General features: G+C 38.6%; 1 protein-coding gene across 16 annotated transcripts in view; it reads right to left on the reverse strand.

Annotated features, from left to right (window-relative positions):
- Positions 1–15,017, reverse strand: part of LOC108313502 (amyloid beta precursor protein) — a 288,061-nt gene that overhangs the window by 61,973 nt on the left and 211,071 nt on the right. For all 16 annotated transcript variants that reach the window (XM_037743244.1, XM_037743239.1, XM_037743237.1 and 13 more), the window contains 2 exons: positions 7,535–7,663; positions 6,476–6,575 (listed from right to left, as the gene is read on the reverse strand). In XM_037743244.1, the coding sequence (XP_037599172.1) occupies positions 6,476–6,575; positions 7,535–7,663 (229 nt within the window). The remainder of the gene's footprint in view (positions 1–6,475; positions 6,576–7,534; positions 7,664–15,017) is intronic.

Here is a 15,017-nt window from a genome sequence, read left to right on the forward strand (position 1 = left end):
AAAAAAAAAAAAAAAAGTTCTTATGTCCAAATACTTATGCCAGTTGTAAACTACTAAGTCTATATACATTTAAAAGGCATTTATTATGAAAAACGAAGTGACAGCTATATTCTTATAAGAACAAAGTGACAGCTCTCTCTCACTTTGCTTTTATGATTTTTTTTCTCTCCTTGATATTCATCTTTGACTAGCAACTACAAATAAGGATACTTGAAATTCTCAATAGTATTAAATTTCTATGTTGTTGGACTGGGAAGTGCTGTAAATATTCTATTTTAAACCTAGTCTACTATGGACTCACTAAACCCCCAAATCAATAGGCTTATTAGAAACAGAATATGGAAACTCTGTCTTTGAAATAACCATGCTGCATTCTTCCTGAAGTGTGGAACATTTTATTAAGAGGCCACAGTAAAATGGTAATAAAAAATAAGCATTCTTTCATTATTGTGAGTTTCTTGATTTCCTGCCACATCTTTCAATGTTACTCCATTCACTATGGATTTATTCAGCCACAGATCTTTCCCGCATCTGGTTTATAATAATTCATGTTTTTATTAATTTTGAATGCTAGAAGAAAAAAAATGGGTATGAAACAATTATGCCTTTGTTCCTTCTTTACTTCCTACTGCCTTTCTCATAAATCGGTTGTTACAGCATCCTGTAAAACAGCCATCTCTGAAGAGAGCTACATTTTTAGCCTTGAGGTAGCTGCAAAGAGGAGCAGACTTTGATAAATAACCTCAGTGCCAATACAAAGAGCAGAATAGAATCTTTTTAGCAGAGATTTAAGGAAGATAACAAAGAGCAAATAAAATAAAATAAAATAAAACCCAATGATTTTTAAATAATAATTTGACAAAGCAAAGGTTGAAAGGATGAAGGATTAAAAATAATTAAAGCAGAATATGAGCATTGAAGAGGAGGCATGTTTTCACTGAAATAATGATTCCATTGTTTGTTGAATGGAAAAATATTAATAAAGTCCTGCATATTGATTTGAAATAGAGAAGAGGATTTTATCCCTATACAAACAATGCCTGAGGCCATTCTTTGCAAGAAATCTTCATAATCTGCCTAAAATCACTTTATTTTTTTGTAAAAACATTGACTAATAAACGACTAAGCCTGGGAACTTGCACATGATAATTAAAACTGAGTGAAAAAAATAATATAAAGTTATAAAATAAAACATGGGCCTTTGATAACACAACTAACAATACACTTTTGAAAATTCACACTTACCTGTCATGTGAATAGCCTCAGACTGTGATCGGTGGTCAAACAGGACAAGATAATTAAATCAAGTGCCAAGGTATGTGAATTGGGTAGATGACCAAACAGCAGAGGGTCATGGTACAATAAAAGACCATGTTGTAAAAAAATGTTATTAATAACGGTTCTCAGGGCTCTGATTTATGCTTTGTTATCTTTGCCAACCACATCCATTTAGTTGACTTGATCAGTCACAGCTTTAGAGAATGCTGTGGCCTGGGAAAGAAATTTGTTTTTTGTGCAGTGCTTATGCTAGATGTCAAGGAAGGAGTTTCGGGCAGGTCTTTAGGGTTATGGAGGAGCTCACTTGATCAGTCCAAGTTAAGGAGCACCTGCCTTTTGATCCTGGGGACTAGCTTCAACCTTATGTCTATAATTACTAATATCTAAGAAGTACAAGGGTCCCTGCTCGATCTTGAGGAGGCAAGGAAGACCAACATATATCTCGAAGAGTTCACAGAAGGAGGGTTGGTAAAGATATAAACAAATAATTTACTACAAGTTAGAGTATGGTAGTGGATACCCAGTGCTTTGATACTGAGGTTAAGTAGGGGAAAATTCTACTTCAGAGAGGAAAATAGGTAGCAGAGAGAACAGGGATTTTGGACTTCTGGCAGATCTTGGCTTCCATGCCACTGTCATCACTTTAGTATCTGAGCTGGGCAAGTTGGTAACCTCTCTTAGGTTCAGTTTCCTCAATTGTAAACTGGGGAGGCTATCACATCACTAGCTCATATGTTGCATTTGTGTGAAATACAAGGAAGCCCCACTTCCAGTGGACCTGCACGATGCCAGAGGGCTTGGCTCCCTGAGTGGGATGTAGAATAAATATCAGTCTCCACTCTTACCCTAAACCACCTGCCACATCTCTATATTCGGGTCCTGTACCCCAAGGGAGAACATTCATAAATAATCTGATCATTAGCATTATCATAAACAGGCACTCATTAGTTGGCTATCTGGCTGTCACTAAAATACCAGCTCTTTTCTCTTGCTGTCTTTGCAAATTAGAAAGGGTTTATAGAACTTGGCATTTCACTTGAATCTTGAAAGGTGCAACTTTTCAAGCAATCAAGCAAGAAAGAATCACAAGCAGCTTTTTTTTTTTTTTTTTTGAGACCGAGTTTTGCTCTTGTTGCCCAAGCTGGAGTGCAGTGATGCAATCTCAGCTCACTGTAACCTCTGCCTCCAGGGCTCAAGCGATTCTCCTGTCTCAGCCTCTGGAGTAGCTTGAATTACGGGCATCTGCCACCATGCCTGACTTTTCTATTTTTAGTAGAGACAGGGTTTCACCACGTTGGCCAGGCTGGTCTTGAACTCCTGATCTCAGGTGATCTACCTGCCTTGACCTCCCAAAGCCTCCCAAAGTGCTGGGATTACAGGCGTGAGCCACCGTGCCTGGCCTGCAGCTGTTTTTGTTTGTTCGTTTTTGTTGTTGTTTTTTAGCAGGAAACTTGCATAGTTCTGAAAAGGAGGAAGTAGAGCGGGAGGGGGCCGCTGTGATATGAGAGGTAGGGTGACTGGCTGGGAGTCTAATGACACCGAGGAGACGACAAGATCTCAGCTAAAGTAGTGGATGTGCAGAGATTTCACATAAACACAGGAGGCAGAATACACAGAACTTGCAATTGAAAAGAAATAATGGGTGAGAGAGAGGAAAGCATCATGGATAAGTTTAGGCCAACCAAGAGAACTCAGAGTGTAAAACAAGTCAATTTCCAGAAGAACATAAGTCTTCTCTTATATACCTTGATTAGAGGTTCAGAGGCACCTGGGATAATTTAGAGGCTAGAATATGGCACTGGGATGCAGTATACTGGCTGTTGCTAGACACACAAATTTGGGATTCAATGAAGTTAGTGGGAAAGTAGCATAAACAGATAGGATGCCTCAGGGAAGAACAACGGAAGATAAAACGGCCAGGGCTAGAACTCACAAGCATGAACCCATGCTCTGGACACAATTTACTGCTCATAAATTCGATGTCAATTGTCCCCTTCACCCACAGCACCCCTTTCTAAGCATGGCTCCATTCTTCCTTATTTTTACCCATAAAAGAGAATTCTAATTGGAAGCATAATTTACTGAAGTAGATATATCTGTCCCACTGACGATACTGGGAGTTCCCCAGATCGTTGAAAATCTCTTATCCATAAAGCACCTGCTACCATTATTTAATTAAAACAGATGTCTGACTGCATTAAGCACATCTTAATTGCTTGCAATTATAAGCACAAACGTTTATACAAAGGCATGCATTTTTAGGAACTTTAAAATTTTCTCCTTTTGCCAGTGTCTCTGAATTTTAGTATCCTCCTATTTGCACTGACTGACTCCAAATCTAAAATTTGATTAAATACAGAAATAACAAATAAATGCAACTCAGACTAATGACAAAGCATTTAATCAGAGAATATTAGAAACAGTACAAGACACAACCTGGAGAAAAAAAATCTATGAAGATCCTATTTAGAAAGTAAGCTAAAAGCAATACTTTTTATTCTGAGAAATTTCAAACACAAACAAAAGAATAACAACAGAAGGAACCTCTAATAACATTCAGCTTAAGCAATTAGCACCCATAGCCAATCTTGTTTCAACTATATTCCTACTTAAAAGTGACGTATTGCTTTAAACGTTCCTTCAAATGAAAAAGGATGATAGATGACAACTAGGTTCAACTCAAAATAGCTCTTCTCCTCAGCAAACCGCTTCTGTTGCTTGGACACTAGGAGCTCAGACAGTGCACAGTGTTCATTACTGCAAACTTCTTTTTCTATAGAAAACGGTCATTTAAAAATGGAAGCACCCAGGATCCAAACGAAAAGTTTTTTAAAAAAAGTTATCTTTCAGAATTTGGCAACTAATATATTTAGAATATATACATATATCACTATTTAAAAAATAACCTTAGCAATTAGGTTGGATTAAGAGCATATTACACACACACACACACACACACACACACACACACACACACAAAGAGCATATACATAATATTCTCTTAATCCAACCTAATGGCTGTATTTTTTTTTCTTTATAAAGGAAAAGATTCCATGATACTAATGATCTAAATGTCCTCCTTGTTACTGAGATTTGAAGTTTACTGAGCTGCCCTATTCTTGGACATTTCATAATACTCAAGATATCTGAACCACCATCTGTTCTGTGGAAATGTGACTCATTAGTGGCTAATGTTTTCAGTAGTATAGTGCCAAATAAAAAGTTCTAATAATTTAATTAGAAAGAATCAACAATAGTTCCTGGGTGAGAGTGGAATATTGGTCATCAACTTTTTAGTCCTTTCTAATGGCTTATTTCCCTAGAGTTTGATGTTACCTAATGCCACTTCAACTGAAGTCACATGCGAAAATAGGATTAAGATAGCTATAAAGCAAAATGGTGTTATCTACAAGATTTTAGCTTCAGTTCATTAAGACTGTGATAAATTATATGATTTTGAACCTTCTAGAACTTTTTGGAGAGCCTTTTTACACTTATTTAATATACAGTATTTAAAAAGTTCCTTACTGATGTCAATTCTCCAAGTATACCTGAAAAGTGTATTCATTTCCTAAAGAAACTTGATACAGTGAAAAATTAATTGGAAATCTCTGTTCTCAATTCATGGTGTAGACTAAAAACTCCACCTCTACTATCTTGGCACACTATGAAGTTGCCTTTTCTCTTTTCTTTTTTTTAATAGAGAGGGGGTTTCACCTTGTTGGCCAGGCTGGTCTCAAACTCCTGGCCTCATGTGCCCACCTTGGCCTCCCAAAGTGCTGGGATTACAAGCGTAAGCCACCACGCCTGGCTGACATAATGAAGTTTCTTTTGCAAGTTATGTAGCCCAAAGTGTAATTTCAGATTCCATCCATTAATGTACAGTACCGAACAGAACATCATCACCTGACACATGCCAAATATTTGACAGCAATACAAACAACATTTACAAGGCTGTGTAAGTCAGGAAAGAAGGAGCAGAATCACACTGCCATAAAATGGAAAAAGTGAGGCCAGCTGTTCTCTTGAGTGGTGTTTCAGGCACCTCAAAGTGGGACTTACTGTACTGGGTATATTCATTTGCAACATCCTGGGTGTTCTGATTCAGATGATAACCCGCATCTATTCCCAACCCAATTAACAAAGGGAAGGATTCTTTATGGAGAAGGATATGCCAGATATACATTGCTTATATGTTGGTAGACTACACACTATATCTCCAGTATAGGTACATTTGCTTATGTTGAACATAAGCAAATGTACCTATACTGTGTACCTTTTGGAAGAAAAGTTAAACAGTTATGGGCATTTTGTTGGTTTACAGAGACTCGTGGTATTTTATTCCCTTTCCAAGAAAAACAGAAATGAGAGAATGTAAATGAAATATTAAACATACGTCATCAGGAAAACTGGGGACATAAAAGACAGTGGGCACACAATGGCAGTTTCCTGGTTTTAATAATGGACTATAGTTATGTAAGACGTCATCGGTGAGGCAAGTGGGTGATGGATGCATGGGGCCTCTCAGTATTATTTTTCCAAGTTCTTGTGAAAGTATAATTATTTCAGAATATACGTTGAATAGCCCACTATCTTTTAAGTTTAAACAATGATGTGGTTCAGAGAACACTCACGGCTTCCCCCTCTGCCTTAAAAGAGAGCCGTGACTTTGAATAAAACAACAACCTCAAAGTCAGAAGTCACAGTTATGTGTATTGGTTGTGCTACTAAGAATGCATGTGACACAGGCCAGTAAGTTACTCAAATTCCAAGTCTGAGCTTTTTCATTTGTAAGATGGAACAATCACGTCACTCAAAAGACGAAGAATGAGTTTCTTTTCCCCCCACTAATTGTAAATTATCCAAGCATCATAATTTAAGAACTATAACAAGATTGCTCAAATTAGAAAAAAAAATGCTGTCATATATAATTCAATAACAAGCGTCAATTATTACAAAAATATACCCTAAGGTCAGGCGACGTTCCTCCAGTCTTAAAAGGGTGGCAAGGTAAGAACTGATTCAATTGCTAAGGCTAGAAAGCTAGTTCCATAGTTCCATCCCCCGGCAGTTTCACCCTTAAAGGCAACCTGTTCTATTAACTTCCATATTCCTGAAACAGATAACTCACTTCCTCGATTTTCTTCTGGGGGAAAATATATTTCCATGTGCAGCATCAAAAGAACAGCTTACTTACCAACTTCATCCTGAATCTCCTCGGCCACTGCAGGCACATTGTAGAGCAGGGAGAGAGACTGATTCATGCGCTCGTAAATCACACGGAGGTGTGTCATAACCTGCATCAAAGGATGACAACTCCAGTTAAACAACATCTGGGGTAGGAATGGTTATTTTTCTTACCAAGCACTGCAGGTAGATACAAACTTCCAAAATAACACTGACAAACACTGCCACTGCTAAAACGTTTAACTGAAAGGGCAACTTTATTTTTCTTGTTCTCCTATTTCTGTTCTCTAACTTTTGAGCTCAGCTTTAAGACTTATCTTTAAACTTACTATTATCTTATGTGCTTCTAACAGCCAATTAAAAATGCCACCTCTGCCAACTCTGATTCCTAATACTGAGGCTCTCTAAATAGACCCTGATGCCCTAAATACATTTCTTTGCAAATTTCCCCATAGAAAACAACATATTTCAACTTGATTGGATATTTCATGCTATATACATATATATTTATATTTATATATACATATGTTTTGCATATATGTATATATTTGTATATCTATATACTTTTAAAATATGTATATTTTTTAGCTCATCCATTCAAAAAAATGTAAAATTTCATATTTCCTAAAGTAGATTCCAGTTTTCAGCCTTTGGGAATGGGGGGAAGTATAAAATTTATTATTACTGGGCTTCATTTAGGCTCACATTAAATCTAAATATTGCAGTAGGTTTATGATTGCTTGCCATACTTTAGTTGAACCAGTTTTAAGATTTTAGTCCATACAACTTTTGTTTTCTTCCTTTTAGTCATTGGTTTTAATCAGTTCCTTAGCAATCAGTTAGCAGTAGACAGTTAAGATTTTTATATTTATTGTTATTTTCGTAATTCAGAAAATGCCAAACCACATGTTGCTCTAAGACAAGCTTTTAGAATTTACCAGAAGTTAAAGAGCTCTTGCCATAGGGAAAACACCCATAGGTGCTCAGAGAATGTCTGGGATCCTGTCACCAACCAAGAAGCAAGAATCCTGGATTGTCAAAGCTGCAGATTATGATACCCTGCGCTTACCTGGGACCGGATCTGAGCAGCTTTCTTGGGGTCCACCATGCGCACATGTTCGAAATGCTTTAGGGTATGCTGTCTGTCCTTCTGTTCTGCACGGACATACTTCTTTAGCATATTGAACACGTGACGAGGCTGTGGGAGGAAAAAGAAAAACTCCTTATCAAGTTTGTGCAAAATATTGCTTCTTCCATTGGTGTTGGGTTAGGGGTTCCACGAATTCATCCGGTGATGTGAAAGCATTGTGAATCATCTTTTTTGCAGGTCTCCCCGTTCTTCTTCTTCTTTTTTTTTTTTGAGACAGAGTCTTGCTCTGTCATCCAGGCTGGAGTACAGTGTCGTGACCTGTGGCTCACTGCAACCTCCGCCTCCTGGGTTCAAGCGATTCTCCTGCCTCAGCCTCCCAAGTAGCTGGGACTATAGGTATGTGCCACCATGACCGGCTAATTTTCTGTATTTTTAGTAGAGACGAGGTTTCACCACATTACCCAGGATGGTCCTGATCTCCTGACCTCGAGATCCGCCCACCTCAGCCTCCCAAAGTGCTGGGATTACAGGCCTGAGCCACTGTGCCCGGCCTGCAGGTCTCCCTTCTAAACATTTCTCCTACTCCTTTCTTAATGGGTAATTACTTAGATTGGCTGCTTTTCATTTCTACAAGAGCATTCAGCATTCTCAACAGAGATGATGACTGTCCTCCTTACTCAACATTTTCTCTGCTATAGAACGAGAATAGATTTGAGGTCTGTCAGGTTTAAATTAGGTCCTTTTCTTTTCCCACCCAAATGTACAGGGGCATATGTGAGATAATATTTCCACACGCACATTCTGAAGACCAGAGGCAATGTTGCACAGATAATCTCATCATCAGTATCTTATATTATCATCAAAATGAGAAAACAAGGGTCTTTAACCACTATTTTGTAAGCCAAGGAGTAACTGAGCTCTAAGAGATGTTATATTTTTTTTGGAGAAAGGCCATTGCTAAACTGTACTTATTTTACCTAAGTTCTTTCTGAGCTATCAGATTCTAATTTTTTCAGTAACAATTACATTTTATCTTAAGTGCTTCATTTTTACTCTAGTTTTATTTGAAAACATCCATCCTAACAAAAAATCAGGACAAAGGTTCCCTGGTCCTCAACAACTGCATCACTACATGCATTCCACTATGCGATTTTGTAAGATGATTTCTAAAGACACACATTTCTTCTTCATTAAAACAAACAAACAAACAAACAAAACCAGCTGTGAAAATTCATGTCAGGAATAGAATTTTGGTCATTTGGGCAAAGCTACTAACCCATGTGTCATGAGTACCCTGAAAACCAGTTGGAAGGTACAAAATTTACTCCAGAGATGGTATGTGTGTTGGTGGGGTAGAGAGTATGCGGCTCTTGTATTACGCCCAGTCTTAGGATGTGCCTCTCCTTCTCCTTTTGCTTAGTCAACTTAGGGGCCATTTCCTTGCCACCTCAGGTGAAACGAGGTACCCTTTTCTCTGTGCTTCCATGAAATACCGTGCAAATCCCCATTAATACACCTAACGTTGAGACTTACTACGTTATCTACGATTCTTACTCCCCTCTTTAATGTGAGATCCATGGGGCTGGATTGGATCTTCTTTTGCTTTATTGGGAACCTCAATAACACAGTGCCTGACCCAGAGGATGATCTGTATTTGCTTGGTGAATGCCCACCATAGAGGCCCCTCTCCTATGCTTGAAAAAACAAATACATACCCACAATAAAAATAAAACAAACCTGCACTCATCTGCTTATTAATTTCTTTTTTCCTAAAAGAAATGTGCTTCTCCAAAATGCCCAGAGAGACAGACATCACAGCTTGCAACAGTTCTTGGCAACACATCATTACAACTCTCATCTGTACTGTGAAATCCGGTTGAATTTACAAATCAGAAGATGACCTTTTAAATCTTAGAAGAAAAGTACTTAGAGAGGTAGTGACTGATAAGCTATATCTCTCTATAGTCAAAAGAAGATAAAAGAGAACATTTTAAAACATCAGAGATTATGGCTCTTGTTGATTGTGCAGGACATTTGATATGCAGAATTGTGTGATCAGGATACTGCCCCACCACACTCGATGCCTGCTTGTTATTAAGCACCGAAGTCTTAGAAATCTCTCTAGTTCTGTTATTAGCATTATACGTCCAAGGCTGGAGACAGAAAGGGTTGCAACTAACTACATTTAATCATGATGTGCCTTCCTGCCCCTCATGAGTGTTTTCTTAGTTGCTCTATTTCATTTTTCTCCCTTGTATTTATTGTTTTGAAGAAAATAGGATGGTTATTTTCCTTAAAGAGTTTAAATAAGAAAAAAAAAGCACTTCATTAAAAAAGTAAGGATTACTTTGGCAGGCTGAGGCAGGAGGATCACTTGAAGCCAAGAGTTTGAGACCAGCCTGGACAACATTACAAGACCTTCTCTACAAGAAAAATTTAAAAATTAGCTAGGTGCAGTGACACATGCCTGAAGTCCCAGCTGCTTGGGAAGCTGAGGCAGGGGGATCATTTGAACCCACGAGGTTGAGGCTGCAGTAAGCCCTGATTGCACAACTGTACTCAAGCCTGGGAAACAGAGTAAGAGCCTTTTAATTTAAAAAAAAAAAAAGTAATTATTGCTTTTCATCATAACTTCTTTTTTCTCCAATTAGTCATCTATGAATGTTTCTGTAAGACTTTTTGTCCTGAAAGGACTGTCACCAACAAGCAGGTGCACCAGGATGCTAAGGCCCCAGACTGGCCTTGGCATTACTGCTTCAAGCTAAATTTTAATTTAGAGGATGTGGACGTTATTTCTGATAACCAACATCTGGATCTCCCCTTCTACTATCACCACAAACAGCATATGTTCCCACTAATTATTAACATCCATTTAAAAATAAACACGAAAGCCTCGACTTTCCCATCAGTGCAATTCAGATAGCAGTACTTTTCAGACAGTATTTTGACATTAAATGTACTTAGTATGATGCTCAGTCCATTGCTGGTACTCAATACACATTTATTTCTTCCACTCAGGCCTCATTTATAACTCATCGACCCCCTTCTTTCCTCTAATTAATAAGAGTTCAACATGCATTGACTGCTTATGAATGAGACAGTATATTATTAAAAGCTTTATGCTGGTAACTCATTAAATCTTCGTCTCAGCCCCATCACAGAGGCATAGCAGCTCTCCTCACCTTATATATAGGTGAGGCATGACACACAATGGAGATTGTGGTTATACAGGCTACATCTCTGGCCCACAGTTACACAGCTAGTTAGTGTTAGAGCAAGAATGGGTTACTCTCACTGCCTGGCTCCAGAGCCTCTTCTCTTAATCACTGTGTGATCTAGCCTTTCAAGGATAATCTAAAATGGTCCAAACTTAACATGGTTCTACAAAGCAAATTACAAAGTTAAAAACAGGCTGGGCGCAGTGACTCACGCCTGTAATCCCAGCACTCTGGGAGGCAGAGGTGGGTGGATCATGAGGTCAGGAGTTTGAGACCAGCCTGGCCAACATAGTGAAACTCCATCTCTATAAAAAATACAGAAATTAGCTGGGTGTGGTGGCAGGTGCCTGTAATCCCAGCTACTCAGGAGGTTGAGACAGGAGAATTGTTTGAACCTGGGAGGTGCAGGTTGCAGTAGGCCAAGATTGGGCCATTGCATTCCAGCCTGGGAGACAGGGCGACACTCCCTCAAACAAAAACAAAAATAAACAAAAAAATCTACCAGTTAAAAACAAAGAAATAACTGAATGGTTAGAAAAGACAGTCTGTTCCAGGAGTATCTGCCTGACTTCCTAGTTCTTGTATGCGCAGGTAATATTCTTTTGGGCCATGCTAATAGCTCCTTTAATTGTGCAGAAGGTTCAGATTTAGCTTATTCAGTCTCTCATTTACTACCCTAGGTTTCTGGAGTTCCGTTATTCTTTAGCTAATGCATAAAATTGTTTAGCTAATTATTAAGCTAATGTCTGGGGAGAAGAAATAGCAAGATAGGAATGCCCTCTGTCAATCTGAATAAAGGATTAGGATTACTGGAAAGTGATTAAAGGTATTATTTAAAAGTTAGGCTTTTGTGACATTCATGGTTTCCAGTGCTAAATTCTTCCTTATCTTCTTTTGAGACAGATAATTAAATGGTGAATATGTTCACATGTTTTCAATTGCTGATCTCATTTAATATTGCCATTCTGCTTCAAAATATATTCCTAACTGACCCTGAAAATCCCCAGAGGTTGAAAATAATATTCCTAGACCAAACTGAGGGTTGGGCTGCTATATCTCATGGCCCAATAACGAGATGCAGATGAACTAGGGAGGAAGAGAGTTGATATTTCCGTAGCCTGTTACAGGGAAAAGGTCTGGAAATTATCGCCAGACCAACCCAAAATTACAAAGTTTTCCAGAGCTTATATACCTTCTAAGCTCTATGTCTACATGTAAGTGTGCATTCATCTCAAGACGTAGTTATTAACTTCTTTTCATCTATAACTAAGGTCTGAGTCCTGAACACCTTCCTCTGGAGCCTCAGTACATTTACTTGAGCTAAATGGGTCCAGGTGCTGGTGTGATTACTCTTGTCTCCTGCTAAATCAGGGAGGTTTGGGGAGTTCTTTCAGACCCCCAATAAAACTTATTAATCCTAAATGGGTCCTGTTAAGAATTCCTTCATTTTGCCAGGAGAGGCCTTGGCAAAACTCTTGGTGGGCTTTTGTTACATTCCAGTCCCTTGTATAAGAACATCTGCTTTTTTTTAGCGTTTAGTATTTAACTTAACCACTCAGTACTGAAACAGTTGTTATGGAGGCCTGCATTAGTGAGACCTGGCCTGCCACAATAAGGAGTAGCACAGCAGGGTCTCAAAATTCCCCAGGCCACAGCTCCTGCAGGGATAATGAGACCTGAGAATCCACAGTGAGCTCAGACCCTTCACTGTTTATGTGAGCTGAGATGCACATTGTGTGTGCATCTACATAAACACAAGCCTTTTCTCACTAATGCCTATTGGATAAGCAAAGCCTGGGAACATCAGATAATTCGGGAAGACTTTAGGGTATCTCCCAATAAATTTTGGCCAAAATACAGGGTTCTGGTTCATTGATTTGACCACCTACACACATTCTAGGAATCATGCTTGGAAATGAAAACAAAATCAGATTAGCTTCTTTGTTGGACAGTAGGCAAATAAATCATACCAAATAAAATGATAGTTATCTCTATCGCTCAGAAACGTTTTAGTTAAGAAAGAAAAAAACAGGTATAAAAGGAAAATAATTCTTGGGGCCCCCAAATTGCTAAGCTAAAGAGAAAAGTCTGGCTGGGACCTAGCTAGGGGCAACCTGCCTCCCATTCTATTCTCACTGACATAGATGCATATCTGATTGCCTCCTTTGGAGAGGCTAATCGAAAACTCAAAAGAATGCAACTGTTCATCTCACCTGTCTTGGACCTAGAAGCCCCCTGCCCACTTTTTGAGTGTTCTGCCTTTTGTTTCAAGTTGTCTTGCCTTTCCAGTATACTTCTTATATACCTTCTTACATATATGTACTTCTTACCTATATTGAATGATGCCTCATGTCTCCCTAAAATGTATAACACTAAGCTGTGTCCCAACCACCTCAGGACTTCCCAAGGCTGTGTCACGGGCACATCCTCAACCTTAGCAAAGTCAGCTTTCTAAATTAACTGAGACCTGTCTCTAATTTGTTAGGTTCCACAGGTAACAGTTCCCTATACTTTCATATTTTTGTTTACTTTAGGTTAAAAAAAAAAAAGACCTCCGTTTGATATATGATTCATGCATATTTCATTCAAATAAATAAATAATTGCCCTCACAAGTTTTGGCCAAAATACAAATCATCCAGACTTAAAATTTGTTATTTCTAGAGCTATAATAATGTATCTAAGAATAGCAAGGTCTTGGCTGGGTGTGGTGGCTCACACCTGTAATCACAGCACTTTGGAGGGCAGAGGTGGGTGGATCCTGAAGTCAGGAGATCAAGACCACAAGACCAGTGTGGCCAACATGGGGAAACCTTATCTCTACTAAAAATACAAAAAAATTAGCCAGGCGTGGTGGCACATGCCTGTAGTCCCAGCTATTCTGGAGGCTGAAGCAGGGGAATTGCTTGAACCCAGGAGGCAGAGGTGGCAGTAAGCCAAGATTGTGCCACTGTACCTCAGCCTGGGTGACAGAGCAAGACTCTGTCAATAAATAAATAAATAAATAAAAAGGTCTCGATTGTCTAGTGAGGTTTATTTTATTATGCTAGGATAAAGATGAATTTCTTAAAATTTTAATTAAAAATGCAGAAACTTTCATACAGGAACAGTAGGGGAAAAAACCCTCTGTTATCTCTAGAGAAACATAATCTCTTAAAGTAACTGCTATTACTACTGTCAGAATATTCATACTTAAGATGAGTTATTCATATGATCAGAAAAACATAAGAGTTCAGTGGCTCATGATAAGGATATTGATAAGCAGAGTTTAAGAAACTTTTTTTGTAAACTGCAGGCATATAATCTGGATCACCCTCAAGTCTTTAAATCTTCTGTTACTAGTAATAATTTTCCTGTGTATTAATACTACAGTCTGTTTGTATTGGCATTAGATGACTAATCTTATTATTAAAATACAGAGCAAAGAACAGAGAAGATACAAGGAAGAGATCTGTCTCAGGGGGGCGAATTATATCCAATTCTATTTATTGTCACTACTGTTTCTGAAAGAGTGTTTAGCCCATAATTACGTGCTGCCTGTTTGCAACTGATGTGGCACATTTTAATTTGTACTAAACTCACCTCACAATCACACTGCCTTTTAAAAAACATTCAAAATAATTTGTTAAAGGATTAAGAATAGGCACTACTAAAATGGATTAGACATCATCTACAGCAAGTTGAAAGAGAAACTTTTCTTTACATTTTACAACATTAATCATTTTCCTCTCTGGGAATAAGAGTGTAACATATTTCTACCTCCAGGCGTAGTTCCTGCCACAATTCGGTTGCTAATAAATGTTTATTAATTAAACTAATGAGTAACCTACAGCTAGATATAATTTCAGAAATAGGCCCAGTAGTGCAGAATATCCTTCATGGTCTTCACATAGAAAACAAGCACCTCTTTACTCGGAAGAGTGGCCTTCCCAATTTTTACAGAAATACCGATATTAATAAGCTCACTTAATTTATCTGTGTAGTGTACTTGGGTGCTTTAGAAAGTAGTTTTAGGCCGGGCGCGGTGGCTCAAGCCTGTAATCCCAGCACTTTGGGAGGCCGAGGCGGGTGGATCACGAGGTCAAGAGATCGAGACCATCCTGGTCAACACGGTGAAACCCCGTCTCTACTAAAAATACAAAAAATTAGCTGGGCATGGTGGCGCGTGCCTGTAATCCCAGCTACTCAGGAGGCTGAGGCAGGAGAATTGCCTGAACCCAGGAGGCGGAGGTTGTGGTGAGCCGAG

This window comes from Cebus imitator, unplaced genomic scaffold, assembly GCF_001604975.1.
Source record: "Cebus imitator isolate Cc_AM_T3 unplaced genomic scaffold, Cebus_imitator-1.0 Scaffold138, whole genome shotgun sequence".
NCBI classification, from domain to species: domain Eukaryota; kingdom Metazoa; phylum Chordata; class Mammalia; order Primates; family Cebidae; genus Cebus; species Cebus imitator.